The following is a 12,367-nucleotide window of genomic DNA, read 5'->3' on the forward strand; positions in this document are numbered from 1 at the left end:
GTAACCATTAGAATTTAAATAAAATAAAATAAACACTTGAAATGTTCAGTTTGTGTGCAATGAATATATAATATAAGAAAGTTTGCTTTTTTGAATTATATTACAAAAATTTAGAAATTGTCATCTAATCTTCCACCTTCTCACTCTCAGTTTGGCCCATCATCACTGACCTAATAAAAATTAAGGGACGTAGATGTAAATCTTTAATGACATGGACTTTAATTATTAGGCAACAATAATGATAAAGGCACTGCATTTTGTGGGACTTCTCCATAAATATTGTAATGACATTAACGTTGTTGTTTTTCCAAGGCAAAGCCTTTGAGATCACATATGTCCGTTTGAAGTTCTACACCAGCCGACCGGAGAGCTTCGCCATCTACAAGCGTACAGAGGAGAACGGACCATGGCAACCGTACCAATATTACAGCGCTTCCTGTCACAAGATGTATGGGAGGGACAAGAAGGGCTTCATACGTCCAGGCGAGAATGAAAGGATGGCACACTGCACAGATGAATTTAGTGACATCTCACCTCTAACTGGCGGAAATGTGGCCTTCTCCACATTGGAGGGAAGACCCAGTGCCTACAACTTCGACCAGAGTCCTGTGCTACAGGTACAGTATATCAGGTTTATTTTATGAGAACATGTAATGCAATATGACGGTTTATATTTAACACATCTGGATACTTTTAGCATGCCAGATATAAACATGAACAACTTAAAACCAATGTAAACCTGAGGCATTTACAGTGTGTATGCATGCAAAATATTTATCTTCATGGCTTGTTGACAGTAACTTGTTTTAGTCAGCTACTCCTCTCCTTGGCCTTTAGATATGTAGATGGGTGTGCTTTGTTGTTCCAGAGCAAAGCTTTAAGGGAAAAATACCTCACTGTCAAGCTTCTCTAACTTTCGCACTTTCACAACAGAATCTCATAGCTAAACATGAGTGTGCTCAGCATGCCATGCTACTAAATACAGCCTGCAACCTTTTCAAGAGATTTCTAGGGAGCTTCTTTTATTCAGTGATGCAGTCACAGCCGTCAGATGAAGTTCAGAAAATCACAGGTGACAGGCAACTGCCAGAACTCAACCAACTGTTTGATACAGTATATGAATACTTATATATATATATATATATATAGGTATTTCTGCAACTGTAAACATTTGGTTCCAAAGAAAATGAACTCTTGTTTCACACTTTCACCAGTTATTTGTCTAGCAGCAGTTTCAAATAGCGCATGCACATACTTGACAGAAAAGTTATTTCAGAGTAATAAACATTTTCACCACTGTGTCACCTACAAAATATCTGAGATTATGTATTGTGGTTACTAGCATGTTGCAGATAGCAACTGCATTTTTATAATGAAATAACTCTCTAATGAAACTGTGTGTGTGTGTGTGTGTGTGTGTGTGTGTGTGTGTGTGTTTATTATTATTTTACACAATAAATAATTGAATTTTTAAATTTTCATTATTTGTTAATAATTGATTTTTATAAAAAAAATTTAGCTTGGTTAAATCAGTAAAATGCACATTAAAGGCATTTGAAAATCCTTTAAAAAAGTTACTTTATTCTGACAAATATGTAGACCATTTTAATGTGTCCTTGAAAAAAAAATCTGTTTTGGCTGGAACATTGAAGTGTCCAAAGTTGAAGAATATTTAAATGGGTGTAGCCTAAATCAAAGCAAATTTGACAGGGTATTAGATGATCAGTACCTGCATTAGAGCACTCAGAATGGGAGCTCACCGCCTCCACATCTATTTTTGTAACAAGAAATGGATGGAAGGGAAAGAATGTGTTTTCGCTATAACAGAAGGGTCACACCAATTGAAACTGATGTGCATTGAATACCCCATAAGGTGTTTGAGTGCTGCTTTCTAAAAATTATCTCATGTAAATAATTACATTGCACAGTTATTTTCAGTTAGATTAAATACAAAATATGTTACAAGTGAACAAAAAAGAAAACTATTGAAAAGGATAAGAATTTTAGCCTGTGATATTTGACTCTAATGTATGTTGTATGAGTAAAATGCAGCAAAGTTTGAATCACTTGTTCTCATTTGTCTCACAATTATCACATATTATAATGGCTAATATCCAGTCACAAAATGTTTGAGGCCCTGTTTACACCTTTCTTAAGTGCTGATCTTATCACCTAAAAAAAAAAAAAAAGTTGTTATTGGGGTAAACATGGTTCTTGACATTCAACAATTGAACAGGCATAAAAATGTTTGAACCTACTGAGGTTTGTTGTGGAACTGTGAACAAGCCCATTTTAGGTAAAAGCCTTTTCACTTTCAATCTTTTCATCATCCTCTTTTCTCTCAATTTTCAAAGAAAAACAGACAGCCCATCTGTTTACAAGAGTAAAAGCCACTAGAGGGGGACACGAGTGGGAACAACACTAAAGAAGGGGATGTCATTTTATTTAAGAGCAGAGATAACAGTTCGGCTTGTGATTGAGGCTTGTAGCCTGATGTGTGAAATAGAATCTCCCTAGCACTCAAATGGGAGATGAATTGGGTTTTTAAAATGAGTATGAAAGGGGACTCCAGTGGCCCGCAAAAGAAGTGGGAACTGGAGAAGAGTGCTTGACTTAATGTAGTCCAGTTACTGTTATGAGAGGTACATAGTAATCAACATATGTGTATACATGTACACACATTGTCAAGTGTGTCTTCCACTATGGACCTGGATCCTGAATGCTAAGCATTCACATTTATGTATTTAGCAGATGCTTTTAGCCAGCAATATTTGTCATATACAATGTCAGGTTTATTAAGTGAAAGTGACATTGAGTCAAGTATGGTGACCCATATTTAGAATTCATGCTCTGCATTTAACCCATCCAAAGTGCACACACACAGCAGTGAACACACACCCGGAGCAGTGGGCAGCCATTTATGCTGCGGCACCCAGGGATCAGTTGGATGTTCAGTGCCTTGCTCAAGGGCACCTCAGTTGTGGTATTGCCGACCCGAAACTCGAACCCACAACCTTAGGGTTAGGAGTTAAAATCTCTAACCATTAGGCCATGACTTCCCACTTATTATTAGACAATTCAATTATGAAGCAAGCTAAAAGAATAAACACAGAGATGTTTAGGTGTCTATAAGTGCACTGCATTTGTTTAAGGTTTTGGTGTGGTTAAGTGCCTGTCGAAGAGATGTTTCTTCAAATGCTTCTTGAAAGATGTCTCAGCAATTCAGGAGGAGTTGGAAGCTCATTTCACCAGAGAGGAACAGAGAGGGTGAAGGTTTCTGAATTTTGGTAACGTTGTTCATTAGGTTACCTTAACTGTTGGGGAGGGCATATATTTCTAGGCATGAATTGAGGTGAGAAGGTGCTATTCCAGTGTAGAACCAGCGTCAAAACCTTAAATTTAATCATGGCTGCATATTTTAGCCAGTGGTGTGAGGTCAGGAGATCTGAGAAGAACCACTTAATTCAGTGAAGCTTGTTTTTGTTCGACCTGTTTATAATGACTAATAGCTTGGAATCTATTTCTCACACATGCATCTGTATTGCTTCTCATAATGGGCTCTCTGCAAGTGGAAATGGATCGTCTGCAGTTGGAAGAAAATCTAAGATTCTCCAATTAACCAAATGTCACCCTGTTGCTAGCCCGTGTTTTTTTTTTTTTTTTTTTTATTATTTACTTGATTTCGTGTGATTGACATGAGGGAATGCAGCAAGCAACAAGGATGGAAATAAATGAGATAAGAGCTGAAAATAGTCACTTATGAGAATGTTAAACTTCTGGTTCCATTAAAGTAGGACATGTAAGCTATGCAGATCCAACACTGAAATAGGATGAACTGTACGAAATGAAATTTAACCAAATCATTCAAAACCTGCTCACACCAAGAATTATATTTTAGATGCATACTTTAAAGTATTTTTTTGATGGATTTTTGGTTGTTGATGTTTTTATTGTAAAATTATTCACTATTAACTAGTTGCTTATTAGCATACATTTTACTAGAATATTGGCTGTTTAATAGTACTTTCTATTAATAGTAATTTCCTTATTCTGCATTGCCGTATTTTCGATCCCTTAGCCCTACCCCATACCTAAACAGAATTACTGAATTACTACAGAAACTACATATCAATAGGCAGCTAATTGGGTATTTATTGAAGGCAAGCTTTTAGGTAATAACTAATATGTTTCCCCTTGTATAAAGAATTACCATTTACTTTAAAGGTAAGGTTTTTTTCTTTTCGTGGTGTGAATAGGCCTCTCTATTTGATTCATGATCACATTGCATTCTAGGGATGTGCAAAATACAGATTGAAATTCATCATGTGGAATTTGAGTTGACTTGGCCACACCCTGCAGGAAGTTGAGTTGGAATGACAGGAAGAAGAATTTTCTGAATTGCAATTCAGAGAAATTCACAAGTAAATTCACAAATTCACACTGGTCCATAAATTTGTTTTTTAAAAAAAGATTTATAGTATACACAAAAAATTAAGTGAAAAATGCACTTCTACTTCTGCAAATCTACACCCTTAACTAAACACATTCAAGACCTTTTCTTATTAAAATTTACATTCATAGCGTAAATGGTTTTATATCTCAGTTCATCTTGATTCTACTTTGTAAATTTCTGATTTAAATTTCAGTTCAGCTCACTATTTGCAGTAATACAAATATCAGCTCAATTCAAAAGGATCCCAATCTGGTTTCATACATAAAAAAACTATGAATGATGAATTATAAATACTTCATAGGTAATTCATAATTCATACTTGATATGGTAAAAATTGATAGCCTGAATGCACTGTAAGTCGCTTTGGATAAAAGCGTCTGCTAAATGCATAAATTTAATTTAAATTTTTTTTCATAGTATAGTATTGTGACATGATCTAATCTGTGATACTGAGTCAAGGTTTTTCATGAACGCTTCACTTTTTACCGTTTCTTCTCTGCCCCACACAAACACACACACTTGAACTCCTGCCTCCATTTATCTTCCTTTGCACTCATTACTTTAATCATTAATTCTTTCACTCTGTAATTAGAGAGTGGAAGTAGTGATTTAGCCACTATGTGAAACAGAATGGAAGTCAAGTGTCTTTCATTTTCTAACCGCCCCTCTCTTCTAAAGTCCGAACCCCTGAACTTTCCACTGCCACCAGGTTTCTTTTACGATTCAGTTTTATGTATGGCAGCCCCAGTCTGACTGCTGTGTTCAGATGCTTCTAGGGGAATAAATTTCCCCCCTGCTTCCACATGAAAGGCACCGCTTACCTTGACCCAAAAAACTTGCTACATTTTCTGTTGTTTATATTTGGGAAAGATGATCTCCGTTACTCTGTTTTTAATATTTTAGCTGTCTGGTTGGACTTAAAGTTCATGCTGAGTGCGGTTCATGTAAGATAGCTAAATAAGATATTTTGGGAAAAAATGAGAACACAACAGGAAATGACAAACATCTACAACACATGGAAACGTTTAAGTAGCTGACTGAGCCATTCTTAACTCTTTGCTTCCGGAGTGCATAGACTGCTGCTGTTTTTATCTAGAGATATCAAGTACATCTAGAATCTTGTACACGCAATATCTGAGCGAGATCAGAGACAATTCATAAAAGAACGTGTATTTAAAATCACACATCCAGTTTTGTTTGAGTGAAGGAGCTCCCTTGCCAGATGCAGTAAGAAATTTACTAAAAACAAGCCTTTTGCAAGACATCTGGTAGGGGGGGCACCTGGGCTAGCCAGCCAAATTTCAGGGGGTGGGGGCGGTACCACCACTGGCCACCATGTAGACATACCCCTGCTAGCTCTATTCTAAAAAAAAAAAGACTTTTACCTTTTAGACTTGCACTCTATTCATTCAATGCTTAAAATAAATAAAATAAATAAACCTAACACTAGCTTTTCTAATCTTTTTTTGTATTCTGGTTATTTGTTTTCTTTTTAATTATTATTCAATTAACAAAAGCAAAAAAGGCATCTAACACTAGCTTGCTCTATTCTTTTTCTATTCTATGTTTTATTTTTATTATATAAACATCTAACACTAGCTTGCTCTATTCTTTTTCTATTCTATGTTTTATTCTTATTATATAATACAAAATACCTTATGTGTACTGTGTTATGCTAACTGAGACTTGTTATAGCACTTGCATATTATTGCTCTTTTGTTGATTTCGATTGCTTCCATTGTCCTCATTCGTAAGTCACTTTGGAAAAAAAAAAAAATATATATATATATAGACAAAAATAATATCATAACCTTTGCTGCTTTTGCTTTAAACATAATGCTTTTGATATTAATTTGTATTTGTAAGAATAATTTTAAAATGTTTTATTTCTCTTGTGAGCTTTTTAGTTTATGGAAGCTTATGGGTAGCAAATTCAAATTTAATAGATATGTTTAGCATGTCCAAGCAAAAACTGTAGCAAAATTATAATTTAAATTCCATTTTTTCTTTAGACTTACGAGTAGGACACTTTTTATCGTGATACCGCATAATAATTGTAGCAAAATGCAGTATGAATTTCAAAATGCATTCTGAGCCAAATGGGCATAAAATGGTTGCGAAAAAGGTGATTTAAATGTCTTTTATTTTTTCTTAAATGCATTGACACATACACTTAAGATGTTTGAATTGCATTATCATTAAATACCTCTCCAAAATTAAATCAGTGTGGATTTGAAAATGCATTCCGAGCACATCACACTCCCCTCAACCTGTCAATCATTATATCAAGACTGGGCACTGCAACAAGACACACTGTCGGGATTTGTCAGATGACATCATACTCAAGAGAAACAAAGTGCATTATGGGTATCACCAGCATTTGTAAGGTATCAAAGCCAAGGCATTTTGTAGCTGGAGAAAAGGGTTTTTCATTCATTTCATTTCAATAATAAAAGGGTACGTTCTTGTTATGTGACAGTCTGCAATAGTAAATCACATGATAGAAAAAGTCATGCTGTCATCTTATACATAGGTGTACTTAAGTATTTATTTGAAATATTAGTAGTTATTTTACTTCACAACTAAAATTAAATATTGATTTGGGAGTTTGTACTGCTAATGTGAAACATGTAATTCTTCTGTACACTGGCATTTATTTTATATTCAGTCACTTGTTGGAAAGCATCTGAGCAGAAAGTCATGTAAATATGTTGTGCTGTATCTCTCTGGTTTCAGATTCAGCTATTTTTTCCGTTACCACCCAAGCTTTTATAACTCGTCTGAAGGTTTTGTGGCAGTGCAGTTCTGCATTTTTGTGATCGTTAACAAGAATGATGGCACAGCACGCTTCCCATTTCCCCTCTCCGTCACTTCTTTGATGATTGATCGTTTTTAGCTTTCAAAACCTCTGTCAGATTTTTTTAATAGCTGAGCTTTCCCTAATGGCCCAGTTGCCCATAGATTTCTGCTCAGTGAGGTGTTCATCGACATGCTGATTATAAAGCAACTTCTGATCAATACGCAAGCCAGTTTGTACATGGAGGTGGTGACAAATCTTGAGGACAAGAGTAAGTCTTTAAGTTATCGTTTGTTTGTATCCTTTGGCATTCTTATCTATTTCTCGTTCTCTCATTCTTTGTATTTCTTCATTTAACGAGAAAATGAGAAAACATTGAGTTCTAATCTGAATGAAAGTGGGATCAATGAAGTCACACTCTTTCATTATCACACACACACACAAATACACAGCTTTTTTTCCTACCTCTTATTTCTCCCACTGACATATTGTTCAATTAAATGGTGAAAAGGGAAACTGACTCATTTGACTGGCCATTTAAAACCCTCAGCTGAAGCAGCCTGAATTTTCATGGAGATGAGCTGAATTCTGTGGATGTTATGAAAATGAGCTGACCAATGTTAATGACCTTGTGAAGCATGTTCTTCATTATGGCAACTTGCCTTTTTCAGTCTATACAGATACCATTTTAAAGGCCCTTCAGCTTACCTCCTCAGTCTTCCACACTTCTCAGAAAATCTTCCATAGTGAGCTTTTAATGCAAAAAGTAAAATAAATAAATAAATAAAAAGATCTGATATGCACCTGTTTTGTCTTGTACATTAAAATTACTAATTGATTAATTGCAGAAAGACAATACATGTCTCCCTTAATCCTCAAAGATCCAATATATATATATATATATATATATATATATATATATATATATATATATATATATATATATATATATATATATATATATATATATATATATATATATATATATATATATATAATATAAATCTTCATTTAAAGTGATTATTCCTTAAACATGTTCTGCAATATTGCAATGGTATGCTTTCAGAGTTACAAAATTATCTTTATGAAGATTGATATTTTGGTGGTTGTAATCTGTTTTCAATCACTACATTTGTTCACATATCAATTATATGTATAATATTGCTGTGTCAATATAATTACTTATTTGGAAAATGGTTACATTTATTCCTAAAGTACTAGCAATTTAGTTAGTAAGCAGTGACCTTGTTGTATGACCTTTTTTATATAGCACAAATTATTGCTGCAATACTGTCGCGCTTCAGTTGCTGTTATATGCTAATTTCACATTTACATTTAGCCATTTGGCAGAAGCTTTTATCTAAAATGACTAACAAATGAACATCACAAATGCTTTATCATGCAAGAACCAACACATACCGCTATGCCAAGTTTCAAGAGTAAACTGGAGCAGTGTAGAAGCAAGCAAGCAGAAGAGTTACCTACTTAACCATATTTTTGGGATAAATCTGTACCCAAAAGTGAGACAAATCTGACAAAACTTTGGGGCATCCTCATTTGTAAAACTAGTATAAACCTGCAGTGTATGTAGGTTAGGGTTTGGGTTAGTTTTATTGTGCTACAATGGGAATTTGAGGGTTAAAAATGATCTGAAAATGTTAATGTATGAAATACCAAAAAAAGCTATGAAATGAACCGCAGATTAATGACACTATCTTGTTAAATTGATTGACAGCACAGGTTGCAAATCTAAATGTTCTTAACAAATTTTCATGAGTAAAGCACAAAAAAGAGGCACAGACTGACACATGGTCAGTCCTTCTTGTCTCCTCTGTGAAACCATCCATATTTCATCAGCTTTAACGGCAGCATACAGCATCCTGCCTTTAATATTAGCATTTAATCCCAGAGTGTCTCCTACAGAGCTTTCTGTAGACAGAACTTAACAGACACCCTTTTCCACTCTTAAACCTCTCAGAAGAAAAAAAAGAGGAGAAAAGGAAGGAAGTTTGAACTTCAAATCAGATGACAGATACGAGAGCCCCCCTGGGTTGTATTTCCATTCTGAGAATAATTTGAGAGAAAGCTCAAAGAGGAAAAGAATAGCACTCAAATCAACTGCAGTATTCTCTATACAGTCGTGTCTGCTATTCTAAACCTTTTTTTCATGAAGGCTGTAGAAGGCTGTTTTAATTCTTTAAATACAAGTGTTCTGTGATATTCTTTATGTTTTTAATTTAGGGCACTTTGATGTTTATTTTTATGCACTACTGTTCCAAAGTTTGGATCTCCAATGTTTTTCTGTTATATTTAACATATTACTGTATTTTTGCTTAACAGTGAACATAAGAGGCTTCATTTAAAATATTTAAACATCTCTCTGACTTTCTGTCTGTCTGTATATAGATAAACAATTTTAAGAAGATAAGATAAAATAAGTAGATAAAAAACACCTAATAAACCATTGTTCATTCTCTGGGGGAGGGCCTAGCCCACCCAATTATCAGATTAGCTTCTAATTATCTTATCTGTATTAGATTACCCTCATAGTTCTGTTTAATTCATTGCTCTTCTGTCACTAGTCACTAATTCAATTGTTTATTTTTCTACTAAAGTGGAATTACTTCTCCATGGGGGAGGAGTCAGATCTTGATCTGTTAATATATTCGAGCTTTCCTTTTTTCATCATTACTACACAAATTGGCTAGAATAAAAAACACTCACCTTGTAACCTAATGCTTGATAGTTTCTTGCAAAGTAATGAATTACTTCAAAGGGGATATTTGTATGGGTTTTTTTTCTTCTTTTCAGTCTGAAAGGCATTATTATATTTTTCCCCCACCAACAAAATCTGTGCTGAAGATGAAAGTTGTCCTATGAATTCAAATTTAATTTGTTCAGTCATCCATTAAATCGGCTAGCGTGCTCTCTCTCTCTCTCTCTCTCTCTCTCTCTCTCGGTTGAGGCTGGAGAGCTGGGTGTTAAATTGGAACGCCAGGTTTGAATGAGAATGAGAGATAGAGCGCATAAAAAGAGGAACACACAGTGAACTTAAGCAATCAAATAAAAAAAATAAAAAAACAAAGTTATTCAGTTTGAAATGAGGGACAAGCTCAGCTCTTCCTGATGCATTCTAATCATAAAGGCCCTCCTGGCTGTGACCCACGTAAGAGGGGAGGAAAGGAAGATGGCAGAGCCATGGAAAAAATGCATGATGTGAAAACAGGAAACGCTATTGAGAGGCAAATGTCTAGGAGGCAGGGGTGAATAATTCACAGAAGCGCTGTACAAAAAGCAGAAAGTATTACTCTAAACTCTTCAAAGAAGAAAGAGAAATTAAAACAGAGAAGATTGAGAACTGAGAGTATTTCTCAATTTTCACTTAAACGTTTTGTACTTAGTCAGCAGTTTTTAGGAACTCATCAGCCAAAACCAGAAGAAGCAAATGAAGACTAATTAAGTGCTTGCTGCGGTTTGCACAAAGAACCACCAGTAAAGGATCTTAACCTTTCAAAGATTACGTCCATGCATCCTGCCATGTAAATATCTCAAAGAGCAACTTGCTCTTGACAATTAGGCATAGTTCAGCTGGCATTAATCAAGAAGAAATGGCAGACAATTTATTTATGTATTTTCTTTATGATCTGCATTGACTTTGAATGTCATTGCCAGAGAGTACTAGTATCCTATCCCTCTGAGCTCTTTTAATGGAAATTTGAACGCTTGTTCTATAAGAAGTTGTTTATTTCTTAATCAGTTTCTCGCTTTTTTTTTAAATGAACTTGCTTTGTAGGCATAGTGTGGTGCCATTTATGTAATTATGGTTTAGCAACCCTTTCAAAGTCGCCTCATGGCTTTTGAAATCAAACGTACTTTTAATACTAAACCATGGGGACATTCTTTCATGGCATAGGGGTTAGGGGCATGGGGTTTGAGCCAGTATGCTGAGTTGTGAAGTGGCAACATGATTAATCATGGCACAAATGTGGTGAGATGACAGAACAGTTGCTTACACGATCCTGACTGAAGCAGATAAACTTCTTTGCTTTTCTGTTGAATCATACCAGGCAGCCCATCTTTGGTAACTAGCACTATGTTAAGTGAACTGATTCTCAGCTTAAATAAGGCTAGTGTCACATGTACTGACAGCAAGATAAGCATTGTCATTTAAATAAAAAAGGTTATACTATTGCTCATTTTAAATGCTGCTTAATGTTGTCGGGTTAATAAATAAATGACTTGCTATATATTATTACTAATGTCAGAGATGTGAACTATAACTTCTGCAACATCAACAAGTTAAATGAATCTAAATGTCAGTTGAGTACCTTTATGACACCTGTGCTTAAATTAATCTTTGCATTCTTATTTTTAAAAATCCTGACATTGAGGATCAGTGTATAAATAGAGCCCGCCACAGTATAGTTCATTAGCACAGGGTCAGAGCAAACCAAATAACCTTTGCTCTTATTTTTTTTTGCTCTACCTTTGCATAGAATCCACATATTCAAACGTTTGAGGTCATTGTAATATTGTGAAATATTATTAAAAATGAAGACAAATGTAACATCGATTTAGAATGTAGAAATTAAAACAATGTAGTTTATTCCTGTGATGGCAAAGCTGAAGTGTCACATGATCCTTTCAGAATTTATTCTAATATGCTGGTTTGTTACTCAAAAAACATTTCTTAACCCAGTTGAAAACAGATGTGTTGCTAAGTATTTTTGAGGAAACCACTATACTACTTTTTTCAGAATTTCAGAGAAAAAAAAAATAGTGCTGAATAACAACTCTTAAATAACTCTTTATTTTAAAGGGTTGCTTCACCCCAAAATGAACTTTCTGTCATTAATTCATACCTGCAAACTAGTCGCTTTTTGGCCAAATTTGCTGTTTTGAATCAACCATTGTGAAGGATAAATGCAGTGCCTCCAATAATTCAGCTAAAAGAAGATATATTAGAAGGCAGCATGATTAAGTTGCCTACTCTTTGGCACAGATTACACATCGTGAGTGTGACTGCGATGCCTTAAAATACTGTCTACAGAGGCAGCTCATTAGGTTGTAGAACACAACTTGTATTTCTCTCTCTCTCTCTCTAGTTCCCTCTCACT

The 12,367-nt window shown here is 34.8% G+C and overlaps 1 protein-coding gene across 1 annotated transcript in view; it reads left to right on the plus strand.

Moving 5' to 3' along the window:
- Positions 1-312: 312 nt before the first annotated feature.
- LOC113093897 (laminin subunit gamma-3-like) overlaps positions 313-12,367 on the plus strand; it is a gene marked incomplete at its 5' end in the record, with an annotated part of 68,486 nt that continues 56,431 nt past the window's right edge. The window contains 1 exon segment of the mRNA XM_026259469.1: positions 313-617. Within this exon segment, the coding sequence (XP_026115254.1) occupies positions 313-617 (305 nt within the window).

This window comes from Carassius auratus, unplaced genomic scaffold, assembly GCF_003368295.1.
Source record: "Carassius auratus strain Wakin unplaced genomic scaffold, ASM336829v1 scaf_tig00215202, whole genome shotgun sequence".
Classification (NCBI taxonomy): Eukaryota; Metazoa; Chordata; class Actinopteri; order Cypriniformes; family Cyprinidae; genus Carassius; species Carassius auratus.